The sequence below is a fragment of the Macrobrachium rosenbergii genome, chromosome 20 (genome assembly GCF_040412425.1).
Source record: "Macrobrachium rosenbergii isolate ZJJX-2024 chromosome 20, ASM4041242v1, whole genome shotgun sequence".
Lineage (NCBI taxonomy): Eukaryota > Metazoa > Arthropoda > Malacostraca > Decapoda > Palaemonidae > Macrobrachium > Macrobrachium rosenbergii.
The window spans coordinates 15,174,442-15,202,322 of record NC_089760.1 but is presented as its reverse complement, the minus strand read 5'-3'; the positions used below and the strand labels follow the sequence as shown (position 1 = coordinate 15,202,322).

The window sequence follows — 27,881 nt, the reverse complement described above, 5'->3', positions numbered from 1 at the left end:
TAAAGCCCTTAATCTTTACAAAGGATATTACAACCTAAGAGAAAATGGAAAATAGCAGTAATCCGACAACTAATAAAAGACCTCTCGAGAGGGCTTTTCACCATAAAAATGTGTCATTAAGACCAAAAACATATGAATCAACACCCCCCCCCACCCCGGCAACAAAGAAACTCAACACCACTCGTAAAATTATTCCGTCCTCAATCATTGAGTCAACAACATTTACGGGAGAAGAGCTAAAACTATAAAGAAGTGACTTTAAATATCCAATGAAAATTGAAGTAAGCATGACAACTAAATGCAAAAGGAAATCACATTCCATAACTTGACAGCCCATAGATGTTCAATTCGCATCTAAAAGAGATGAAATTATTGCAATCCACCGCAGTCCTCCATGTGTATGCCAAAAATGTTTCATAGCAGAAATAAATGCCATACCAAGCATCCATAAATAACCATTTTGTCACCAGCCACTTTATAGCCACAAAAATCAAAATGGTAAACCAAAACCCATAAAACGAATTGTTGTGATATGCTAAGTACAATACACCTGAGACAAAAATATGAAAATCTCAAACTGAAACCCAAAATATAATTACCGTATAAAATATAATTACTGTACAAAGTATTTGAAAGAATATAAAGTAAATAAAAATAAAATACCCAAGCTACAATAAAAAATGCCATTATAGAACAAAATACAGTCATTCCAAATAACAAAAAAGAATAGCGAAGCAGTTAATCAACATAACCTGAAAACTCTTACATGAATTCTTAATCCTTAAATTATCCAGTGGAATACAAACAGAATTAAAACTAGAATCCGTTTAGATGATTATTACAAAGAATAATATTTGATAACACTATCAATTATTTATGTATCTAACACACTGTATGAAAATCCACTGGCAGAACGTGGAAAAACAGAATGGCATGACTGCAGGCTTCACACAACAGTACTGTACACAAGTTCGACCTACCTCAAATCTGAGTTGGTGGCAAAGAGGTGGCACACTGCTGGAGGTCATTACTGTGAGTGGTAGTGGTATGGATGGCTGATGTGGTGACAGCAACATTACTTGAAAAAAAAAAAAAAAGTCCACTCTGCGATGTAGCAAATTGGCTTACTAGTTGTTTATTAAAATCCTTCACTTCTAGCACCATAATATTTTCAACTGATAATCACGGTTTGTTATGTCTTGTTTGCCATGCAAAAGTTTTGAATCTCTTGAAAGTTGAAAAACACGTCTATATTTTTACCATTGTCACTGGAGTTGACAAAACCCTAAGGAGCTTGACATGCCAACAGGCCAATAAGGTTTTCAGAATCTTTTCTTATGTACTCGTACTGTGCATGAAGCTCACTTATCAATTTATTATCTTTTTCAAGCATGGGGTTGGTTTGCAACTGACTGTGAAAGAGTATTACTCCTAAAATGTTTGGTACAAACTGGAAAATATTGGCTAAAAAAGTAGCTTGCTAACTTTGTTCGTTAGTGAAGCTGAACGTTTTCCTGCACTGCAACAAAACTGTCACAAACTTGCTTCGCAGCAACTGGCCTGTATGTGTAAAATTTCATCACTTCTATTCAAGTGGAGATGTTATAGCATCACAGTCATCTCTAACTTCTGAACTGCAGAACTGAAATTTTTCCTAAGACGTCTTGGATATATCAATATTTCTACTTAAATATTAAATTTTTCTCCAAAGAAATGCTTAAACACGAGGCATTACTTTGGGGAAAATTACCAATCAAAACTCAAAATCTGGATTATCCACAATTCCTTAATTAATAATACCAGCTGCTACACCATTCAACTCCAGCATTTTATTTTACTGCATGGACTGTTTTATTCTTGAAACTCCAGCATGCTCCGAAGCCACTATTTTTTTAGGAGAATCTGAAAAAAACACTGGCATTCCTGAATAGCTGTTCAAAAATTAGCCTAGTGTGATGACGCTTTTCCACAAATCAAGTTTAGTCGGTGTGTATTACAATATACTTCTCATATTCTGATTTGCACTCCTTTATTGACTCCGACAACCAAAATATAGACTTCTTTGGTAAATGATACACCCCTGCTGGTAAATGATACACTTCTGCTCTCAGCATTGATAAAGTTAGTCCCAGAATCTCTCATTAAGCTTTCACTTTATCTCATACCTTAGAGCAATTACCAACTGTATTTTACCGTAAACATCCATTACCTCATCACACAAATGCCAAATACTAATTCTTAATCACTTTATTGGTCCTTTTTTTGCAGATTTTTAATAAAATTCTATAAGTTAATTCTGTATTGATTTAATACTCCCTTAAAAACTATCATCTGAACTGGAATCGTGTCCACAGGCAAATTCACCTGGGCCTTGAAATATCCCCGGATTTCTGGAGCTCACCACATTTTCCAGTTTATGATTCTGGAAATTTTTTTTTTCTCACCTGATCATTATGAGAGCTTGTGTATGGTCAATTTGGGTGGCTGTGTTCACTTTACCCAGCAATGACATATCAATAATGCGTTTGGTAAACACAAGGCCATTTACATTTCTTTTTAATAACAATGTTAAAACTGGAGTGCTGACGACTTGCTCCTGTTTTCCTCTGCTGAGCGGATAAAACTAGTGTGTCTTCCTCTTGCTTTCAATTCTAGTTTTATTTAATATCAGCTAGGAAAAGTTGATACTTTGCAAACACTTCACTGAGGTTTCTCTACTCTCCTTTCCCAAAGGGTAATTAATACATTCCAAGTAATCACACACTTGTTCCTTGTAAACACTGGACTGGGCCAGAGTGGGCCTCACCGAGTACAGCTTACTGTTGCCAGAAATCATACAGGTCAGTAACTATGCGAGAAACTTCAGTATTTGCCTCGTTTTGGTGAAAATTCAGTTAGCAATGTATTGGAAATAACGTGAAGTCTTTTTGTTAAGGCATCTGTTAGATACACATTGCTCTAGTGTGAGGCTATAGTCATACGTCTGGTAGTTACCGTTTGGTGGGAGGTACACCACAGCCCCTTAGGAGGCGGCTATGACAAACATTAAAAATCGGTAGTTTAGCAATAACGTTTAAAATATAATCACTTAACGTTTAAGAGCAATTCATTCCTTCACTCATATGTTCTGCCATGACATTACATGTTCCTGGCAATGACCATGTAACTTTTTGCCTAATAAACCACACTTTGGTTAGGCTATAGTTTACCAGATTTACAAAATGTAATAAATATATTACCACAACCTTGAATACCGCTTGCTGACGTTAATGTCCACAACCCTGTGCTTCCCACCGCTGAAACAGAAACAGTACATTACAATTTAATCGATAATAAAAACGATTTTTTTTTTAAAAATAATAATGATACAAACCTATTTTCTGACATCCATAGCGTTTTTCTCATCACTTGGCACTTCTATGTTCCTTCCTTAACTAAATTACAGGAATCTGAGTGGCAAGTCTGATGTATTATATTTTGGTAATCATTATACAATAATAATAATTTCTTTACAAATCTAAATAGACCATTTTATTCGCCAATAATGCAAATACATCTCAGCTGGAAAAACAATCTGTTTGCTTAATAAATTTCAACTTATCATATTTTAAGAAACCCCCAAAAGAACCCTTGAATTTATCACATAATTTCATATCTGAAGCTGCAGGCCACTGTATCTTAAAAATTTCACACACAATACAAAAAAGTCCCATGATGGTCTGAAAAACTGGCCATAAATTGGATAGTTTTTTTTAAAGGTAGCTAACCTCTTAACATTTTGTCCTCTCAAAGACGGATAACTTCTAAGATTTATCAATTAACAATCTATAGCATAATATTAAACCAATATTTTAGCAAAGTTGATTAAGAAGTTATTAAAGGCTAAATAACTACATGGAAGCAGTATATATATGTTACGCATGTTAAAAAAACAGCAATTAAATAAATTTGGTAAAGATTTGAAAATCACCGGCAACCCTGGAACATCTGCAATACACTGGTGTGAACAAAATCTTGATGAATACCTCCGCGGACACACGGAAAACAATCTGAGCATATCAATTTGTGAACAGCTGAAGATCTAGCTTATAAGAAATAATTTATGACTGAATTAGAATGTGCATTTTTCTCCTGAAGCGCCACTGCTGCAGGCCAGGACAGCAATTTTGATTTATTCAAAATCTAGCCCCCTACGCCAATTTAACAAGCAAAAACAAAATAAAAAAATGGCGACCTGCCACCTTTATACCAACAACTAAACCAGGCAAAGATCCCTGGAATCAAACCATACACCAGTGTCTTTAGCAAGTTATCTAAGTCATGTAAATATAATCGAAATGGGTCTTACCTCAAACAAACAACAATTGCAATATATTCTGAAACCCAAAAAAGGTGTTAACATTGATTTTCTATGTATTTAAGCTTAAGAAATTGAATAAGCCATGAGAAAGAGAAAATTAATTAAAGACGATATAAAATTAAGAAATGTTCTCAACACTTTTATCCATAATAGATTCTGGAAGTCAAATATATGGCTCAGCTTTAAAGACACTTGACCCAACTCCTAATGAAGGGCTTGCAATATGTTCCGGAACTTTAAATGCTTTTTTTTTTAACCAAATCTTTGAAAGTTGAATGCAATTAACCACTAATCTTCCTGTATCGGAACCTTACAACTACGCGATATCCAATGAAGAATCAAGCAATCCCTGCTCCTACCATAAAACTACTTGATCAAGGAGACATTTACTTTCCCAAATTAGAGTTAATCAGCACATTGAAGCTTCTCACTTAAATATAGTTTTTCCACCATCGCAGGAATTACCGACTCCTTGGACAATGAAGAGTTAAAAGTATTTATACTACTTCCAAAATTTATACATACACGCCTCAACATTATAAACAACACTCGACTGGATATGTATGACTCAGGGGCCATATTGTGAAATTTATACTGATACTTTACCTCAAACAATGCCTTTTTTCAGTGGCAGAAGTGACACTTCAACCCATTTCATTCTTCACTTAAAATTATTACAAAGATGCCGACACAGAAATCTGTAGAACTTCAGCGACCTTAAATGCGCTAAAGAATCCCTCCAAAACTGCTCTAAATATTCTCTTGTATGCTCACTCGAAGACTTTTGACATTCTTCGAAATTTTTCGGACAAGTCTATAAAATTATTATTTGGCACCATTCTGCTTAGCGTACGAGCCACTGACACAACATCTGTAGTTTGGGAAATTTCCAGCATTCTCCCCTTTCAATTTTTTTTTTTACCATATCTTCGGCATATGTCACTGTATTAAAGGATGATACCATTATAATTAGTACGAAATACTATTTTAATCCTGTGAGATTGCAACAATAAAACAAACTGATTTGATAAAATTTTGTCTTGTACAATGTTATGGATAACATGTTCAAGAAAGAGTTTTTATATAGTGAATTATCTATTCTTTGCATATTTTGAAATCACTTAGCCTTATTCATTCAGGATAATTAGGTTAAACATCGAGCCGCGTTAATGATCCGCTGATTTCCGTGAACAAGTGCAAAGCATTCACATTTCCTCTTTCTCCCATTACATAAACAGAACGGCAAGCTATCTAGCAATGTTACTACAGAAACAGTAACCTTGTACAAGTAAATTATCAGTAACTAAAGATGCATGCTGGTTTATCTGCTTCAGTCTTAGGTGCGTGAGTCGATTGAGTTTTCCCGCCCACGTGAGACGCCATAACATACGGGACAAGATTAAAGAAAATTTTCCTGTTTTCTATATTTCCCACATACTTTATGGAAGATATTTTCATTCCTTTCTTCATGAACTTTCCACAACTATTAGGCATTGTTTTAGTTTGTGTATTTAATTTTTGGATTCAAACTTCTGTTTCTTCTTTGACAATCAGCAATCTAAAGAAAAATTTTCAAAATGTTATGTCCATTTTTCTGGGAATGATTTGTTTTTACCGGTATCTTATATAATGCTACCCGTATGATTAATAATGTTCCTGTAGTGAGAAATACTAATTTCCCAGTTTATATCAAAAGAATGAGTAAGTACCTGGTGAACAAAATCTACTGGAAGTGTTGCAGAATATTTTAAAAAATGTTAACAACGTTGTTTTCGTTTGTGTTATTTTTGCTTCTTTTTTTGCCTTAAATTCTGGATTTTTATCATCGATTGATCAGAACGCATCTTCATCTAAGTTGAGTATTCAATTTTGTTGTTTTGGACATTTTACAATAAATTAAGTTATCATCATGCAAATTATGTGAAGGTGGAACTGTTGGACCCTTGCCATGTAGGGATTAAGATGTACACTGAGGACGCCTACACTATAGACAAAGCTACAAATACTACAATTTAACATCCCTAAAACCCACCATCTTTGATAAAAGGCAGACTTTACAGAGTAATAAATCTACCGGCAAATTTATAAAAATCAAACCATCGCTGGTTTATGAAATTTTCAACCACATAAGAAGTTTGAAATAATAATATCTCGTCTGTCGAGAATTTTCTCGATGGGGACTGTACTTTTAGGTACGGGCCCGATGTTCTGGGCTGGAATACAAGACACTGACCCAGAGCCAAAACTCACACAAGGTAGCTATCCAAACATAAAGGCATTTTTAAACTCCAGCAAGACAAATCTACCCGAGCTATGCACATTTACGTTACTTCAAAAATGACACAACCAACTTACACATACATTAATTAACTGGGTTAAGAACGTGTCGTCATCAAGAACACATGAACTGAATTTACAGAAAAAAAAAGAGGGATTGCACTAAAATACTCTGAGCTTGACTCTACACTTTACAAAGTAAACTTCGTTACGAATGACATGCTATGGTATCTTTACTGACAAGGGTAGAATTCTGGACCAGGTGTGGGTCACTCGACAATATAGAAAAACTGATTGAAAATTCAACCAACTTACTTGAATCAATTCTCACATAAATGATCGTACACAATTCGATCTCTGGACATGCTACATGTCCTTGCAGAATAGCGGAAGGCCTCGATTAAACTCGATGGAAGTGGTAGTGCTGGACTTTGTTGCTCTGCACAAATTTGACCTTCAACCGGCTTTCTAACAAGATTCGATCAGCACTTCACTTTGGTTTTATATACAGCCCTCCACAGGGATAATTCCCTCTCTGGCGGGCCCTTGTACGTTTTCAAAATAAGGTGCTTCTTATATTTTATCATTGTCTTTCAGTGTTTTCTCGTCAGTATCGTTGCTCCTGCAGGATAGGAGAGTCTTTAGTTCTTGTTTTCTTTAATTTGCTTTCTTCTTATTAAATTGCATAGAAGATTATTAGTCAAAGCCATGATCCGTATAATTTTTCACCTTTGACACATATATTCTTTATATACTGTGCACTTATTGCCATCATATGTTTTATGTTTAGGACCACTATGACCTTTTTTTTACACAATTTTTACACTTGAAGATGTTGCTAGCACATTCATTTGATTTGTGATTTCCACCACACCTAGGGCGAGCTTGGTCATTTTTACAATTTGCTGCGCTGTGACCAAATTCCTGACATTTATAACATTGATAGGGCATGTAACAGTCGAATACTTTGCAACAGCTATACTGTGTACACAATTTGTCACCTCTATCATAGATAGCCTTTCTATTTGTGGTGTGCATTTGATAATACAGTGTTTATATTTGTCATCTTTGGCTATCATTTCCTTTACAATTTTCAGGTCGTCATTTTCAGAAATGAGGCTACCTATCCATGGAATTTTCTTCACAATGTTATCGACAATGTCATTTTCATCCTTCGGGACATAGACTACTTTTATTTTTGTTTAAGTTTACCCTTCTCGTTTACTGATATATTGTTGATATTCTGAATCTCCATTTTTGCCTATTTTAAGTGTTTCCTGTCTGGAAATCTTACAAATAAGTGTCCATCTCTTGTTGTTTTAACCTGTTCAACTGGCGCCGTTATTTTACTCATAATTTGTCGCTTTTCATTAGCCGCTGTGCTCTCTTCGTTTGTAGATTTGATCAGAAGGACTTTTTTTGTCTTCAGTGATTCAGCATAAGTTTTGTCCATGTTTGTCATGGTCTTTACATCTTTATCAACATTATCAATTTTGTTTTGGATTCATCTATGTTGATCATTACGTCAGTAGTTTTCTGAGCCGAATCCTGAATCAGCTTTGTTAATATGTTTTCTTTTATTTCTTCAAGTTCATCTTCAATGAGTTTTTTGTGTGTTCTTTGTTCAGGCCTCTTGCAGTTATTACAGATGTACAATATGTTATCACTACGAAGTATGGGTGTGTATCTGACCTCTATGCCCGAACATTCATAATGAACCTAAGCGTCACACATTTCACAGCAAGTTCCTTCCTCATCAACTCTCCCAGAGCAATGTCCGCAGGTTGCTGACTCACTCTCGATTTGGGTTGACTCATCCTTCTCTAGTATTTTATTTAGTGTTCCATCTTTACGTGCTGCTTCGATAATTATGAGATAATGTTCGTATGATAGTTTGGTCTTCCCTTTACTTGGTTTAATTTCTTCAGTATTTATTTTCTCTTTTTCCTTCCTCTTCCCCATATTCACTTTGACATCGCGCAAGTCAGGCACTTTTCACAGAGCACTTCACAGACACGTCCTACCGGCACGTGCGTCTGACGTGTTTCGCGTCTAGGGAGGAAGAGGGTGCAAAGGGGCTCTGCTGGCGTTTGTATACTCCCTTGCTAAGATCTTTCTAGAATGTTCTAAAAATTTACAGATTAAATATAACATGTCCTCAGCTTAGTATTTCCAGTGCAAATCTCTTGTAAATAAAATACAACCTACTGTGTACTTCACAGAAATCAAAAACACCTTACAAATGAAATGAAACCAGTAATTTTTGAGTCAACTCTCACGCACTTCCACGTCAGCAAGGACGGACGTACGCGTCGACGGCGGCCCATACAATTGCAACTTTTACGAGTATTAGACAATGATTAAAATGACTAGATGGAAGTTTCATGTCGGCAAAAATCCTGCAGTAAGTTTTTGTCCACATCGTCTTCGAACTGGTTACAGTCTTTTGACCCATGAATACTTTAGATCAGCCTACATGACCCAACAGTTTTTGTTAAAACTGTTCCGCGAATGGACATTTACAAATTTAAGCAATAGAAAATGTCCAGTTTTGAAAGAGATCAATTACGGAAATTTTATAAGAATCTTTCTCTTTTAAAATTTATTCCATTACCAAGTTGTTGATATTTTGAATATAATTTAAATTTCGTGTTATGTACAGACAAACCTTACGGGCTAGCCTCACTTGAGTAAAGGATTTTAACTCAATGGTGAGGTACAGTTACACCAACTACCCAAAAATAGTATTGTCAATCGACTGCATGCTGGTTTTGATGGAGCAAGGGGAACATTCATGACAAATCTTGACCTCACTGGTTCGAAATCAAGGGAACGATGATCATGAAGGAACTGGTACGAAAGTGTATAATAACCTAACTAGTTCTTTCCCGGAAGGCCATCCCTTGTAACAAGAAAACGTTCATCATCAGCAGGTCCCTCAAGTGTTGGAGGGTGTCCTTGACGAAATTCCTTTACTGCATACTATGCAAAATGATATTTCTCCAAAAGGCAGTGACAGTGGACAGGAATATCCATTCCCAGACTGTGAAAAGTTCAATATAACTACGCGGTCGCCCGACAACAGAAAAGGATAAAGGGGAGGTTTCATGGCTAGGCCATCACTCGCTCATTTCAACATCATGTTCAGACTTCAGACATATGGTCAGTATTCCATAGCAAAGCAGTAAACCACCATAACCTGATTACTCTCGCCTGAATTTTCAATCTTTAGGAACTTTCAACAACGACGTCGGGTGAATATGACATAACCTAGTTCGCTCAACGAGGGACTTTTCTGATGTTCAAGAACTGGCTGTGGACCCCTGAAATCGCTTTCTCACCCTATAAATGCCTTTAGTCCTCCATTACATAGGTCTATTAGTAAATCCAAAAATTCCTTTCGGTCCTTTATCACATACGCCGGTATTCATACTAGTTCTTGGTTTTTGCTTTGTTCATAAATATAGGCTACTGTTATCGATATTTACAGCCATTTTTTTAACGTTCATGACCGTGGGGTGTTCAAGCAAGATTCAAGCAAGTGTAGCTGGTACTAAAGTAGCAATTTACCTATCGTCTTAATAATAAATCTCCACATTTATTATTCTACTTCAGGCCCACGGCTCGATATTGTTTACATTTATTATTCTACTTCAGCTCGATCGATATTGTTCTTTTTATCTTGTGCTCATCGAGCTTCTTTATAGTTCGGAAACCTACTAAAACTGGTAATATTTTCTATAAACCAATAATGTATTTCGGACTTGAAAATATAATTTTTCCATGTTGTAATGTGCTTTGAACGTTTCTGACATTCGTTTCGTTAGCAAATTAGTAAGTTTAGAGATAATGGACGCTATATCTTATATCCTACAACTCGGGGGGAGGGGGGACACACTTGGAAAGTGGGTTTTTAGGTGAAGATGGAAGCACAAAACAAGCAAAATACACGGGCCTTAACGCCATTGATACTTCTCAATCAGATCAGGGCAAGTTCATGGAATGATTTCAAAATAGGATAATATCATGCACTACAGTCAGACTTTGTACCCCAGGTTAGGTTAAGTTAGGTGTGGTTGGTTAGGTCGGAAACGTTCAAAGCAAACACTGAAACATAGGAAAATGATATTTCAAGTCCAAAAAATACGATAATCGCTTAAAGTAAGGTTTACTCTAAGAACTACAGCAAACTTTCTCTTAGACATATTTTCCGTCTATAAGCCCAGTTACCTTTTAACACTCATGGGAGTGGCTGTGGTCCTGAAGTAAAACTCTACCTCTCCATTTGTAAGTGATTTATGCCTATGTACTGTAGATCTAGGATATGATACACTGAGGCTTAGTACCATTCTTGTTATGTAGGCCTACAAAGCAGTTGATAACACTACAAAAATATAACTTACCTGTATCCACAATTTCATTTGCCACAAGCTGCAATGTAATCTTATTGACATATTCTTTTTAAGTGTAGTTGTAAACGACATTGCGTTCTACGACGTGGTCTTGCGTTCAGAGACACAACTGCAGCAAAAATAACGTCAATGCAGATGACGGTCTGTCTCGAGTTTTGAGACGAGACCAGTGACAGTCCGCCTTCGATTACGGCCGTTTACGATAAATTAAAATAAATAATACTTGTATGCTTCTTCATTTCATATTCAAAATATAAGAATAACAATCCTCGGGTCCCAGAAAACATAAAATGCATCTGAAAGTATTCTAAGTAGATGCGTAAAACTTTCTGGGGTTCCATATCTCTTATCTGTGTTCAGCTGACATGCACGATGCGTCAACAAACCAACTTCAGTGTTTCACCAACTTGCAACAGTTTTGGAGTGTATTCAGTGATCTTGTCGTTCCTCTGGTACTAATTGATGGTCTTCTCTTTCCCAGGAATTCTTTATTTGGAGGTAATCGTAATAGTTATCACTTGTTTATTCATAATACATATATCAACTTATGAGACCAATATGCTATATTACTTGTAGTGTAATAACAAAGTTCGTAATCTTTTGTTAATAGGGTATGTGGAAACTCATTTCCTGAAGATAGGCGTTGCTAAGGCGTTTTCGCTCAGATTTTTTACTTCGATTATTAACAGTAACTCCCATCTTACATGTGAATGAATTGGATCCTCGTTAATTAGATAAATATTATCGACAATTAAGTATCTCTGATGAAATTTGTAAGTCGAAAGCCATAGCAACCCTTTCTAACATTATCATGACTCATCGCTTCAGGCTGTGGGGAGTCTAATCAGTAAGAGAAGTTTGCAATGAAACCGATTAAAATTTCATTTGCGAGTCAGTTATTACCTCTTATGAAAGTGGAAATTTCTTCAAATGCTATCATATAATGTACAGAGCAAAACTAACCTATGTGTTTAGTCTTCAACCACCAAACTGGCAGATCGGAGCAGTTGTAATCAAAGATTACGCAGCATTATGAATGCGACCAACTCTACATCTAACAACCATCAGATCAATTTTGATTCATGTTATATTTCCCAGTATCATTTTTCTTCAAGTTTCACACCCTCGAAATTTAACTGAACTTACTCTCTTCATACCATTCAGCGTAGTTAGTTCTTTTTTAATATTTTTTTTATTTGTTGGTACATGAACTTAGGATTTTTCTCTTGGCACGCAAGGCTTCTGGTTAAGATACTTCATATTTCTCCCCACCCAACATGTATAAATCACCACAAAGTGACTTTCACCTTGTGTCAAAGAAAGTAGGTTCCCTCTTACTTATGGCTTTATTATGTTGGGTTCCTGATTCCTCATTCTTCACGTTACAAATACAGTTGTGGCCACACTACACTGCTACGTTTATGTGCAGAGCCTGGTAACCCAAAGATTACTTTCTTGTTTTTTACTTTCGGTATGTTATTCCTTCCTTTATCTGACGCTGGTTCCACTTGTTCCTTCATTTATCTGACGCTGGTTTCACTGGTTCAATATTACTTTTATTTATAAGTTTTTTATTTTAATGTCGTCTTAGTTATTTTATCGTTAGGGTTTCACTCATTTGAATGTTCGATTCTGTTCAAAGGCCATCACCCTATCCTATAACCAATATACTTAAAATAATTCCTTGTGAAGAACAAATCACTATTGTATCCTCTCAGGTTTATGCCCTTGTCCAACTAACACCTGAAAATTATAGTGTTACAAAATTTCTTACTGAAAATTAAAGTGTTATAAAATTTCGTACTGAAAATGAACGTTACCAATCTACTAAAACATACCGAAAATCAATAGGTTACTGATTTAGCTTCTTTTTCTAACCACTCTTTGCTCTTTACTGTTACTGTTACCTAGCTAGTGTTATGATTAGCTTTGACAACCAACGCTTCCCAGGCAGACACTTTTTAGCATTCATTGCTAGCCTTATGTGTTCTCCCAGTTTATTGCTAGGAGATTTAATGGTCAAGTCCTGTTTTTTTTTCCTCATTTCCTTACATAAGAATAAATGCTATGTATTGTCTTCGGCTCTGCGATGATCGCAGACCTCATTTTTGTAGTACCCCTAGAGTTCGGCCCAGGTCCAACATACCTGTACTGAGCCTAACCTTCACTGTGATCCTTTGCTTCAAGTTCTTTAATGTACGTGCTATAGAGGGTATATATCTGGAGATGCTATCACTATAGCAGTAATGTCTTTAAAGGTCCAATAACCGCGCAAATTGAACTGGGCCTTAGTGCAATTGTGATTTTCTTAATCCCGAATGTTTAATAAGTGTTTAGTGAATGTTTAGGACTGTTCAGGGTTTAGTGAGTGGTTAGGGTTTAGTGAATGTTTTGTGAATGTTAGTGTTTAGTGAGTGGTTAGTGTGTAAGTATTCAGTGAAAGTTTAGTGAATGGTCAGTGTGTAAGTATACAATGAATGTTTAGTGAGTGTTTAGGGTTTAGTGAATATTTTTTTTAGTGAAGTGTTTCAGTGAAAGTTTTCAGTGTTTAGGGTTTTGTGAATGTTTATTCAGTGAATGTTTTAGTGTTTAGGGTTTAGTGAATGTTTTGTAAATGTTAGTGTTTAGTGAATGTTTAGTGTGTAAGTATTCAGTGAATGTTTAGTGAGTGTTGAGGGTTTAGTGAATGTTTAGTGTGTTAAGTATTCAGGGAATATTTATTGAGTGTTTAGGGTTTAGTGAATGTTTTGTTTATGTTAGTGTTAGTGAATGTTTAGTGTGTAAATATTTAGTGAATGTTTAGTGAGTGTTTAGGGTTTAATGAATGTTTAGTCTGTAAGTGTTTGGTGTTTAGTGAATGTTTAGTGAATGTTGGTGAATGTTTAGTGTGTAAGTGTTTAGTGAGTGTTTAATGAGTGATTAGTGAATGTTCAGTGACTGTTTAGTGTTCAATGAGTGTTTAGGGTTTAGTGAGTGTTTAGTGTACTGTGAGTGCTTAGTGAATGTTTAGTGTATAGTGAGTACTTGGCGAATGTTTAGTGTATAGTGGGTACTTAGTGAGTGTTTAGTGTATAGTGAATGTTAGTGAGTGTGTAGTGAATGTTAGTGAGTGTTAAGTGTGTAGTGAGTGTTTAGGATTAAATGAGTGTTTAGTGAATGTTTACTAGTGTATAGGGTGTAGTGAGTATTTAGTGAGTGTTAAGTGTTTTATGAGTGTTTAGTTAGCATTTAGTGTATAGTGAGTGCCTGGTGAGTGTTTAGTGTTATTGAGTGTGAGTGTATAGTAAGTGCGAGTGTTTAGCGAGTGCAAGTGTATAGTAAGTGTGTGTGTTTAGCGAGTGTGAGTGTATAGTAAGTGTGAGTGTTTAGTGACTGTAAGTGTATAATGAGTGTTAGTTTTTAGTGATTGTATATTAATGTTTAGTTAGTGTTTAGTGACTGTATGCAAAGAAAGTCCTTTAATTTACAGGAACCAATTATGCTAGACATTACTTGGATCCAAGAGCAGATGCTTAGGCCAAGACGACAGTAGTTGGAGTGCTTAGGCCAACCTGTTTTTGTAAGGTAATTTTCCTCTGTGAAATTGGGTCAAATAATAATAATAATAATAATAATAATAATAATATAGTAAAAATAATATTAATGGTAAAATAAGATAATAATCAGAGTAAAAAAGATAAAAATAATAATATTAATAAAATATAGTACTATGAGCTTGGACCGAGACCTTTCAATATGGCCGCCCGACATTTCTTTCCCTTTTTTCAGGGTCTTTTCATTTTATTCACTCATTTTCTTTACTTCCTGTTTCAATACTTTTTCATCATATTTTTCATATATTAGATTTCTATATTGAATTCACTAAATATTGATACTTCGATGGTTCGTCCAACACTGTCACTGGGACCTCTCAGTCGACCCTCTGCTACTTGTTTATCAGTCGTTTCTCATCGGGGTTTATTACATTATGGAGAAGCATAATCTTTTTGTACTTTATCCTGTAGGTCACAGCCATATGCCAGATTCTGTACTCTCTGGTTGTATTTACATTCCTCGGAGGATCCTATTCTGCATTTTCTCTAAATCATTCAAGTATTTTTCCGTGATGTTATTCTATGTTTTTATATTATCGAATAATGTTGAACATGTGAGGATTTAGTGAAAGCAGACGATATATACAAGATGCACAATACTATTTATCCCTTATTATCATGCCCACTTTTATAGCCAAAAGGCCATCTATTCAGATCATTATTGGTATCTTACAGTAAGTACGGTAAAAAAAAATTCCATAGCGATTATGGGAGAGGAGAGAAATATTGCATTATAAAATTGCACACACTGTTTATATAATCCAAGCCAGAAAGTATCTAGAAATATTATTTTTTTAAGGGAATAAGGCTACGTATACACTAGCTGGCTATCTTGCAGTGCCACAATTTTTAGATCATAGATCATTCATGCTTTCGGAATGAAGTATCTTAAGCTAAAGGTTACTGCCATTAAATAATTACTGTTTACAAGAGCAATATTCTCGTATGCAAATCCTAGTTACAGTTGATGAGTAATCTTAATTTTTTGTTAAAATCATACGCACTGAGAGATAGCTTTTCTACAAATAAGTTTGTTAACACTTTTTTTAAATGCCTGGAGGGAAACCATTATGGAGAATTTTATGAACAAAAAGCTGCCCGTCAAATATCAAGTCGTGTTCTTCCATACAAACATTAGTGAATTGACAAAACTGTTAAATTAATACTTCAATTGTCATACTCTTTGTTATACTAAATGGAAGCGTTTGGAGTCTTAGCATATCAAAACCAAAATCCCTTCTTTTGTCATAGAATTTAGTATGAAACATATTTATAATATCAATATCAATATCTAGGAACAAACCTAATTCATGGGATCCTTATTGGAATTAGAAACTTCAAGGGCTCAACGATATAGGCCTATACTGTAGAACGGACATCAAATGGGATATCCCCATCATCGGTAAAATCTATAAGAACAAAAATATATTTAAGTCTGCCTTCCATATGGTCAGTTGTTCAAAATGTTAATTTATAAAAAACGTAGATATAAGTTCGTAATGTTATGACTATAATTAGGTCTCATTAGAATTCATATTTTTTCTCTATATATCCCATTATAAAAATAAACAACACTAATGCAGAACTTGATCATACCAACAAAGTTAGTGTTGCTAATGTTAAATTTTACTTTGTTTGTGGTTGTATAGTTGATTACTATTATTATTATTATTATTATTCAGGAGATGAACTCTATTCGTATGAAACAAGCCCACAGGGGGCCACTGACTTGAAATCCAAGCTTCCAAGAAATATGACGTTCATTAGGAAGGAGTAACAGAAGGTAATGGACAATACAGAAAGTAGAGATCTTACTTATTAAAAAAGAAAAAATAAATTAATAGATTAAGCATTTGTTATAAAAATCAAGTATACACACACATACAGTATATATATATATATATATATATATATATATATATATATACAGTATACAGTATGTATATATATATGTATATAATTTTCGTCACTTATATTGTGAATATGAAACAGTTACACTCGTAACTTTTTCATATTACAATTGTTAAGCAACAAATATCGTTCAATATCGAACTCGCTTTACCTTGGGAATAACACCTGCGCCGGCAGGGATCCGAACCGTGGCAAAGTTAAGAAACAACGGGAGACAGACTTTATCGTTGTTTCTACACCTTGAACCATGACAGAAGCTATCAGCTATCATAATTCTCCTTGGGGGTAAATTATTCACAAAATTGTTCACAACGCATAGTGAATTCAGTGGTTTCGATCTTAAACGATATATATATATATATATATATATATATATATATATATATATATATATATATATATATATATATATATATATATAATATATATATATATATATATATATATATATATATATATATATATATATATATATATATATATATATATATGTGTGTGTGTGTGTGTGTGTGTGTGTGTGTGTGTGTCTGGAGAGAGAGAGAGAGAGAGAGAGAGAGACCACTTATCAATATTTGTCAGACGTCTGCACCCTTCCAGAAGCTTTTCTTATAATTCTGTTAATTTTCTAAAAACATTTTTGCTTACAGAATTATCCTCTTCTCACTTGAAACTTTATTCAAACAGTGATTCACTTCCCTGCAGATGCAGTATTGCCAAAATGGAACCGAACCCTGCCCAGTCGCAACGTATGAAGGAACTAGGACAAGCTGATTCCAGAGAGTTGTTCGGAAGAACTAGCAGTGTCAACCCGGCTGAGCAGATCGCAGGCCAGCCCATTCCAATTGATGTAGGGATGGTCTTCTGCGAACTGGAGATGATACGAGCAGGTCGCAATACTGCTAGCCCTATTAAATATACAGAGCTTCTGAAAATTGCTCGTGAAAAGCAGCTGAAATCTAAGAGACCTTTTGTGATATTGCTTGAGGGAGATGCAGGGATGGGTAAAACAACCTACCTAAAACTACTGAGGTCACAGTGGGCGGGTGAGGGCGTCGGCGAAGAGAATATTGTAAAAGAATTAAATGAATATGATCTACTGGTGAATCTGGAGTGTAGAGATCGCTCGTGTAAGAGTCTCACAGGCCTGCTAAAGTCACACTGGCCTAAAGCCTTCGATGAACTGGGAGAATCTGCAGTGACGCAGAGCTTGCTTGAATTTCAATTATTGTTTCTTTGTGACGGCTTGGATGAAGCTGACCGAAATACCGAGAGCATTTTTCGACAGATTCTTGAAATTAGTCATAAAATGGTCACTATTTGTACAACCAGGCCTGAAAAAGCACCTGATTTTTACCGAATGATCACAGCACGTGATACTGGGATTGACACAGCTCACGTTCGGATCAAAGGCATTGCAAGGAAGCACTTAAGAGCATTTATTATAAGGTATCATGAGAGACTCAGAGATGAAGGGGTAAGTTTCGGGAAAACAGATGAACTTCTTTCATACTTCGAAAGGACAGGGAGCAATCTGGTTGACTACTGGAAAATTCCCCTTAACCTTTTACTTTTAATCGTCTTATGGGCATATGATTCTGATCGAGTGAATCAAGTAACAACAGTTTCTGAACTTTATGGTGAAATAAATCGTCTTATTACAGAAAAAGCAATTAAGAGAATTTTAGGGAAAACCTCTTATTCATGTAGAAAATTAAAGGATGATTTTCAAAAGTTCACAAAACTTCTGCAAAAAGAGGCATTGATTTCCCTTCATAAAGACCTGATCATATTGGAACAGGAGTCATTAGAACAACTAAAAGTGAACTGTGGTCACATTGGCATTCCTGATGAAGAGGCTATTGGAGCTTTTCTTATTCAAAAGATTATGTGGAGTGGATCTGACATAAGTGCAAGAGAAGTGAGTTTCGCTCACAAAACACATGCAGAATATCTTGCAGCTCGCTGCATATATAATACAACTATAGTTCGTGAAGTTATTCCAGATGATGAGACAATTAGAAATGATGTAAAGCAAATGTTTTTATTCTATAATGTTCCCGAAAGTGTTTGTTGCGATATTGCAGCCGCAGCTCTGAATGCATTTCAGCAGTGGCAAGCCAGAGAAAATGTTTCCAACGTGAGGCCCATTGGTGAAGCTTTTCATAGAATACTTGGGACAAACATTGAGTATAGTAAGTTTCAAAATGTGCTCATAATGATGCTAGGTTTGTTATATCAAGAAAAAAACGCTAAAAAGGAACTACTTGAAGAATTGCTACACTTACTGTACACATCAGGTGTGAGGCACTCCAAACAGTGGATCAGAGTTTTAAACTTTGTCAAGTGTAATAGCAATGTAGCCAAAATGATTGCTGATAAGTATTATAAAATTCAGAGAAATACAACCATACAAGATGATGATGTATTTGCATATGCATCCTTGCTGAGAGAGAGTAAGCTTCATAGTATATCTTTGAAGCTCAACGAGTGCCCACTCAAGATACCAAGACTTAAAGAATTGTTAGAAATATGTGCTGCTCAGAAGATTGCTCTGGGATACATTGGGTTTAACGAACTCTTCCGCAATCCCAGTGAAACATTTTTTCCATCAGATCTTTTTCCATATTTGCAGGAAACCTTCTTAAAGTGAGTATTGTTTAACATCTTTACACACTCTGTTTGTGAAATGTGCTTGTGAACGTTAAACTGCTTTCTGGATTTCAGCAATTACTTTTCATAAGTCCCATCGTGTTCTGGTAGTACCAATACGTCTAAACCAAGATTCTCTTCAGGATTTTGTGAGATGAAAGAGGACGTAAAGGAGAACAAGATACTGATATCGAAAACAATATTGACTAAACGGAGATGATTTTTAAACAGGTGTGATATTAGGCAGTACCATGGTCAACTGGCAAGCAAAATGTACATCCCAGATTCAGTAGGGGTATTGTACATCAGTATTTCAGACAGCGAAGCGCTCCAACCGATTCAGCAAGTTATCCAAAGGAAAAGATGGACCATAAAGCGATTTGGTTAGTATTTCCAGGAATGTTTTCTAACTCGGATACTCTCAAAATATCAAAATGCAAACAAACAGGTGTGTGTGTGTGTGTGTGTGTGTGTGTGTAAGTAGGACAGAACAGTCTAGCCACTGATTCTATCATTCACGGAAAATGGGAACTAGCAATACATTTAAACCCACTGAAGAATGCAAACATTAACACAGTGACATCTTTAGGGATCTTACTGACGGTATCACCACCAGTAATTGCTCGCATACTTGGACGTTAAATTTTCTTCCCTTTATATATTTTGGTTTACTCTTAACATCCGCGAATTTACTGCGGAGACGTATCGTCCATTGTTCTATCCAAATCACATGTTTTTTTTTTCTTCTGTTCCTAACCATACGTCTGTTTATTTCAGATGGAGTTTGATGAGTTCTATATTAGGCCTACAGTCGCTTTTTTCTTATGTTGTAGTTTGGCTGGGTTATCACTGGACCCTACCATGAATACATTGCTGTGACCAGCGTAATTTACTGAAGTCCACTTGACACCATATTTAGCATTTATTTTACTAACTGGTATTCAGTCCTGTACTCAGTACTGCTCTTCTGTGAAAGTTACATTTTCTTGGAGCACTTAGCTATATTGTTTTATGCAGAGTAAGGCTTTGTGATATTTTAATACTCACTTGTATCCGATTTTTGTCTACGCCACACTGAAGTAATATTATCCCGCCTTCGAAGTGGTCGTGCTTGTCTGACCAATGGGTATCGTACTTCTTTGTTCCTTTCTCTGGCGAAGTGTAGTAAATCCCAAGGTACCTTGGTAAATCTCCTCTCCTGTCTGTAGACGCTGTTAGTTAGATGTTGTTTTTTTCATGCCAAAAAGCATTTTTTTTCCATCTTGGTCCCCTCAAGTTTTCTATTTTCGGATCTGGATGATTTTTCTTTTCTCATCCCCATTTTTTATTCATAGTTCAGTTTCAGTTTAATGGTCTCTGTATACGACGTTTTCCTTTTCGAATGGATTTTCACATACCGTCTTCATACTTTATGGACCAGGAATTTTGAATTATCGTAACATCTGTTACATTCTCTTTTTTTATGGGCGTGTGATGTGATGGTCTCTTAAAATGCCATTTGGGTCTCTCCTCCTCTCAGCAATTTGATGCCTCTTGTTGGTTCATTCATATCTGATAACAGGTGTACAGTAACTGATTTCCTTTCAGTTTTCATTAATGGTCTCCCTATCTGATTTTATGCAGCTTGGCAGTTACCTTTCTCAACTCACAAGCGAACACATCAACAGCCACATAAACACCCGCACTTCCATACACACATGATGAGTCTGTGTTTAGAATTTGTACAACCCACGGGTTTTAGGGTAGGCTACTGTGGTTTACATTTTGCACCAGTAAATTGCCTAAAAAGATAATTGCGCGAGGCACTGGCACTTAACAAATTAATGGCATATTTTTAATCAAAGTAAAATGCACAGTGGTAAAATAAGAACCAAAACTGGAATTGTTAATAATTTTCCCATATTTTGTTTGTAGGTTTGTGTGTAAATGTATCGACATTTACGGGTCAGTTGATTCGGATACCCGTGAAAGGCCACAGGACTATTTGCTTGTATCTCACCGATATCAAGACTGGCGAAGATGTAACACGCGCTTGTGATCTAGCCGAAAGTTTTATGCCAGAAACTGTACGCGGGCAAAGGTTTGTGTTAATTTAAAAATCCTTTCGCATCACATTTTCTTTTTCTTCAGCTCTACACCTCTGTCTTCTATACTCTCACTGACTTCTGGCACTCTCATTCATGAATGTGATTGGTGGACATTGTTTACAATAATTCTTAACATACCAAATTTCATTATTATTCATCAAAGCTACATTCATTTCCTCATCGACCATTATGGTATTTATTAATTATCAGTTTATCAATTTGTTACTGGTTTTCCTACCCCACCTTTGTGTCATTATTATCCCTACCTTTCATCTGAAGTTATTTTAGGTTGCTCTTTAGCAATGTTGATATCTGTTATGTTTTGTCCACATTCAGTTTCGGCGTTTTTTTGACCATCCAGCCTTTCTTTTGTATTTTTCATCATTTTCGTTATTTTGGACATCATTCTTTCAGAACTGCATCACATTAACAGACAATCACGATTATATATATATATATATATATATATATATATATATATATATATTTATATATATATATATATATATATATATATACTGTATATATATATATATATATATATATATATATATATATATATATATATATATATATATATATATATATATATATATATATATATATATATATATATATATATATATATGTATACAGTCGACCCTCGTTAAGACGGACTAATAGCGAGGCCAGGGTGTCCGTCTTAGCTGATAGTCTGGTTTAACCGGTGATATCTATATATATACCTATAAATATACTATATTTCATTATTTGTATGAAGAGTATGAATAACAAACCAGTGTAGAAACATTTGAATTAAAGCTCATGGTAAAAGATGAAAAATGAAGAACAAAACATGATAAAAATGATAGAATTCAGCCACATATGTAGATGCCTAGGCCGAGACATGAATGGATAATTGTTAGGCAAAAGGAAGTGGAGTCTCTAAAATGAAAAGTAAGATAATGAAATTTAGATTACAGGTACACAATCCTTTGCCCGAAATCCTCGGGGCCAGATGTGTTTCGGTTTTTGGAATTTTTCGGATTTGGGAACTGTGGGGTCAGGAGCATATCAAACATCACTATTGCAGCAAAAACATTTTTTTCCCTTTTTTCATGTTTTTCATTTTAGTTATTTACCCATTGTAGTTTATTATTATTTATATGTTAATACACTGTTAAATGAATGTGAGATATTAAGATCAATAACAAAATAGTGGGACAGTTAAGACCATAAGTTCACTAACACATTTTGTCTTCAACAAAAACATTCCATAAAATGCAAAACTATACATGATCAAAATAATTGTAATTCCACTTGTGAATTTTAACGATAAGTAAGACTATAAAATACATTTCATCATATCGAACTTGGAGAGGTTGTTTTTTTATTGTTACTGACGTCGTCATCAGTTTGCAGTCGTAAATCTGAGGACGGTCCGGGAATAGGATTCGCAAGTGATGAAAAAAAAAAGTTAAGTATACCTTAATTTTACCAGACCACTGAGCTGATTAACAGCTCTTCTAGGGCTGGCCCGAAGGATTAGACTTATTTTACGTGGCTAAGAACCAATTGGTTACTTAGCAACGGGACCTACAGCTAAGTGATGATACATCACCACGACAGACTGTTGTGGGATTTTTCATACCACTACATTAAAGTTAAAATTATTGTTGAATTCATGTTTTCATGAAGAATTAATTATATAAAGTAAATTACTGAGTAATTTTTGCCATCAGCAGTCAAATAATCACGATCATGGCTACGTTTAAACTTAGTGCCGTCACGACATGTATGTCTATAATATAGAACAGAGGCAGAGGTCAGTCATTAGTTAGCAGATCTCCATGGCAACCAGCCAGCCAATCAGGTTTTAGCTGTATTCTCTCTGAGAAAGAACTTTTGCTCAGAGAAGCTGACGATGACATAAGTGTGTGTGTTTTGAATACAATACATAGTTTTAATAGTTTATGTATTTTACTGATTACATGAAGAATAGAATGAATTCCTTCATATTACTTTGAGTACAGAATTGCTGGTTCAGAGATTCTTCAGCAAAAAATTCTTCTCTTTAATCTCTCGAGGATGGAATTACTCTACATGGGGGAATTGGCAATTCTCTCTCTCTCATGTCATTTGCCACGTAAATACAAGTATTGTTCAGTAACTCAGCTTCTGTCTTCGTAAAGTTTACCTTTGTCATGTCTTTTCTTTCCTGAAAAATATACAAGGCACTGTACTGTAGCTACCAGTCAGGCAGCAGATAGGCAAAACTGTTAATGCTCAGTGATTGGCTACGATACTTCCTGCCCTTCCAGACAATAGCGTTTCTTAATGACGGTACGCACTGTGCGCAAGTTAAATTGGTTACTAGTTAAAAGCATTTCAGTTTAGTACAGTATAAACACAGAATAATATATATAAAATAAAGGTATAAAAATATCAATGAAAAGTTTTATATTTGCCTTTGGTAAATAAAAAGGAAAATAGTGCGTGACGAGCGGTGGAACAGTAACTATCTTAAATCGTGGATGAACATTACGCATTTTAAATCGGCTGACCCTCTTCGGTGTCTGTCTTATCCGATATCTGGATTAACTGGGTCCAATTTAACGAGGGTCGACTGTGTGTATATATATATACAGTATATAATATATATATATATCATATATAAAACTATATATATATATATATATATATATATATATATATATATATATATATATATATATATATCAAGTACAGTAATGTAGGCCTCGGTACAATGCCTTCTGGTATTTCTCCTTTGTAAGACTTTTGACACTGAGTTGCAAATTTCAGTTTGCACTTTAAACATTCTAAAAGTTAGGTAACACCTAATCCATTTTGATGCACTATCAGTAACTTATCCATTCAAGTATTACATGATAATCTTGTATACTATTATATCAGATGCTGCAGTGAGGTTCAGGTATATCAATTTTGCACTTTTAAAATATTGCATGGCGGAATCTTACACCTGTTAAGTAGATATAGCCTGACTTTAGGCAAAAATTTAGAAACTATAAACATTTTGTTTCTCGCCCTTCCTTTTATTTATTGGGGTTAGATGCAGTGAGCCTTTTATTTCTAGCCTTTGTACTTGGCGCAGGTTGTTCCTTAGGTGCAATGAGAGCGAGATTGCCAGTAGTCAAAATCCATGGAAGCTATGTACTTATGCATGGTTTCCCTCAACCCAGACTCCGTTGGGGTACCGCTGTCAGTGCACCTCGCGCGGTGAACTTTGCAGCGTCCCTTCGGCCAGCTGCAACCCCTTTCATTCTTTTTACCATACTCCGTTCAAATAAGATTACTGCAGTTTTTCTTTCCACCCTCTCCTAAAAATTGTCTCAGTGCAACTGCGAGGTTTACGTCTTGTTACACCTTTAAAACCATTTTACTCTCAATTTTCCTTCAAACGCTGGATTACCTTATAGGTCCCAGCATGGTCTAAATTTTGTACTCAGTTCCATTATTCCCCTACCCAGACCAGATACAAATGCTGTACCAGACCAGAACACAAACAATATTCAGCAAACATCGTCCCACAAAACGTAGGATTGAAAGAGACAACGTGATTCCCACAGCAGTAACTTTTTGTGAGAAAACTATAGCCATTAGCTTCAAAGAAGAATGCTTCAGTCCCTCATAAAAGAATGAAAGATACAAGAAAAGAAAAAATCCCAAGGAGACAACACTGAATACTGATACAAAAAATAAAAGTTTTGTACTATCCCTAATATTTATTATAGGATAAAAGTTGATGATTAAAATGTTATGCACTGGATGGCAAGTCCTGATATGCGTAGTGTCTGAAAGTCCAAGCAACATATAAATTAGCTGCTTAGTGAGAGTATTGCTTCTCATTTGGTTGCCTTGTTTACCTCGTCAGCCGCAATGAAAGAGGCTTGGTCTCACATACTAAAGCCCCTGAAACGAGCATTGGTGAAAAAAGAAGAAATGAATATTTAAAATTGAACATAACGCTGCTAATACGAAACATGTCTTTCTCCCATCATTTCTGTTTTCATTTTCAGTTGTTTCACTCGCTTATTTTTCCCTCGATTTGAGGCAAACCCCAAGGATCTGATCGAAGGATTACGGAGCAGAGGAGTGAAAGTGAAGTCTAGAATCCTGTTCCCTTCTTCAAGCCGTCCATCGTCAAAGACCGAACTACAAGAAATACGGCAACTGGCGCAAACAATTAGTCCTAATGAGTTATGGTGAGTCGTTGGGCACTGCCATGTGTAGCTTAGGTTGCTGGGTGCTACCCTCTACACTTTTACTGAAGAGCTGCTGTTCTTTAAAATAAAGAGAATTCATATGCCAAAATTCATTACGCTCCTTGTCATAAGCCCTATTACATTTGTTTTTTACACTATGAAGCCGTCTGTCACACACTCAAGGTTAAATGATGACTTGTGTGCTGGAAGTTAATGAATTATCTATGTTGCAAACGTTCTCCATTTTACTAATTTTCAAGACATCAGTGGGCTCTACTGTTTGTTGTAATTTGTTTTGCTATTTAATGGTTCTATTTTCGTTACTATTTTCTATACGATACCCATAAGCGAAATTCTCCTGACATCTTTGGTTATTGTTCATGTAACGAAATATTTCATAAAATGGAGACCGTCTTAAGGGTAAACAGGATTTCCAAGGCATATCGTAAATAAACTAAAGTATTTTTTATGTAAGACTGCGCTCCTCGTTCCTTGTTTGAGAACCTGACAAATCTTTTCTACATCCTACGGATAATTTGACTTTTTTATCCGCTTATTTTTTTTTTTTTTAGGGAGAAATGTGACTCCAACAAGGAAGGGAGTATTTGGGATATTGAATCCTGGTGAAGCAGCACCGAAGTGCTTAGGCTTATGGCTTAAAATCTTCAAATCGTGGTGAATAAACTAGTGAACGCTGTAAGGGCATGGATAATGGATTTTTGTGAGTATAATATGCTAAGGAAAAATATCCAAATTTTGTACAAACTTGCTTTGATTAATAGCCATTTAAACCTGCCTGTTCCTTATGAATGTTTGCTCATTTTGAATAAAAAGTATTCGGAGGTACATTTTTTACCTTTTACTTTGTTTACCTCATTACCAAGCGGATCATTCAGAGTCTACACGTTAAAGAGAAAAGCAGCTCTCTTCACAATAAAGAATTGCAAATGAAAATTACACCTACGAAAGATGGATCACCCGTGATTAGGAGAATGACCTGCGACTAACCCGAATAAAAAATATGATTGTAAGATCCTGACATCACACCCCTGTTAAAATTAAGCACTCCTAGCCATCGGTTATTCCAACAACGTCATCTGCCTCCACCCAAAAAAAAAAAGGTGTTTCTAAAAAGGAACTAAAATGAGTTATATGTAGCAAACCCACAAATTGCCACAATGCTGGAAGGGACAAGAACTGTTAGCCTATTGGCGTGGTCACACAGAGCTAAGCGATTTTCTCTGATTTGTTCCTGCGTGTAATTAACACTCCGTATGTTTATATGATTTAAGATTTGAAGGCTAAATTGGTCGCGTTCAAGCCAATGCTTTCATGTTATAAGGGGGGGCCACTTTCTCACTCCATAGGTGTAACTAAGACGCACTTGGTACATAACTAAGCTATTAAAGTAATGGCATTGGTAAAATTAGAATAAGGAAACGCCTACTAGAGAGAAGTGAAAGTTTCATCGGCCAAAGGAAAGAGACCGATAACTATGTACCTGTGATTTGCAATTGATGTTTTTCTTTACTCTTTTGTCATAAATTACAATTTTTTGGAATGGCTTCATATTTGCATGTCCCTGTTGAAAGCGGTGACTAGGCATTACACAAAGGTCACAGAGCTCGGTGGTCTTGACTAAACCAGCATTGTTAATCTGTTTCCCCTTGTTGTCACGAAGACCTGTGAGTTTGAACTTGCCGGATAATAACTATGAGCTGTTTTGAGTGCACAGACAATTCGATTTTGGTTCCTATACTCATTTTTTATTAAACAAATAATCGTCGGGTTACTGTTTTAAGGAGGAGAACAGAACGAGAAAATTTTACGTGAATACAGACTCGTGCTTCAGCATAAAGGACGATTCTATGAGTCTATCGATGTGGAGTGTGCAAATGGAGGGATAAAATACCGCATCTTAAGAAATAACTGTGTACCCGATAGGCCTACTTGGTAAATGAAACGCGAAAAAGGGATACTACAATTGTAAAAAGAATAGAGGACAAGTCATAAGAAGGAAAGTCAAATGATGTCTGGAATAATGTAATTTAGGATAGGTTAAGGTATTCTGTAACGGATTTTCAACCATGGGACATGGGGCAGGGTCTGATGTACTATAAACCAAACCTCCTAATTAACTCTCTCTCTCTCTCTCTCTCTCTCTCTCTCTCTCTCTCTCTCTCTCTCTCTCTCTCTCTCTCTCTCTCTCTCTCTCTCTATATATATATATATATATATATATATATATACTGTGTAAATCACATTCAAGATTAATTCCTCGTCAGCCTTCAGATGAGCAGAGAAGCAAAGATTAGGGTTTTAAGCTATTCTCTGCCATACGGCTGAAATAATAAACAGCACGAGAAACA

General features: G+C 35.5%; 1 protein-coding gene and 1 long non-coding RNA gene across 4 annotated transcripts; one reads left to right on the top strand and one right to left on the bottom strand.

Annotated features, from left to right (window-relative positions):
* Positions 1 to 592: 592 nt before the first annotated feature.
* LOC136849072 (uncharacterized) lies at positions 593 to 11,474 on the bottom strand. Its single transcript, XR_010856229.1, has 2 exons — positions 11,041 to 11,474; positions 593 to 3,296 (listed from the first exon to the last, which is right to left on the bottom strand). It is a non-coding gene; the product is annotated as an uncharacterized lncRNA (long non-coding RNA).
* On the top strand, positions 9,517 to 26,360 carry LOC136849069 (uncharacterized). 3 transcript variants are annotated; one of them, XM_067121989.1, is made up of 7 exons: positions 11,432 to 11,547; positions 16,325 to 16,425; positions 17,256 to 19,199; positions 19,434 to 19,585; positions 21,117 to 21,282; positions 25,327 to 25,512; positions 26,085 to 26,360. In XM_067121989.1, exons 3-7 carry the CDS (start codon positions 17,272 to 17,274, stop codon positions 26,137 to 26,139), a joined length of 2,487 nt encoding a protein of 828 aa, XP_066978090.1. In that variant the 5' UTR covers positions 11,432 to 11,547; positions 16,325 to 16,425; positions 17,256 to 17,271; the 3' UTR covers positions 26,140 to 26,360. The 3 variants fall into 3 exon arrangements, with proteins under 3 accessions (XP_066978091.1, XP_066978089.1, XP_066978090.1); XM_067121990.1 differs by lacking the exons at positions 11,432 to 11,547; positions 16,325 to 16,425 and adding an exon at positions 9,517 to 9,799; XM_067121988.1 differs by lacking the exon at positions 16,325 to 16,425 and having other exon boundaries at positions 11,420 to 11,547.
* The last annotated feature ends 1,521 nt before the right edge of the window (positions 26,361 to 27,881 follow it).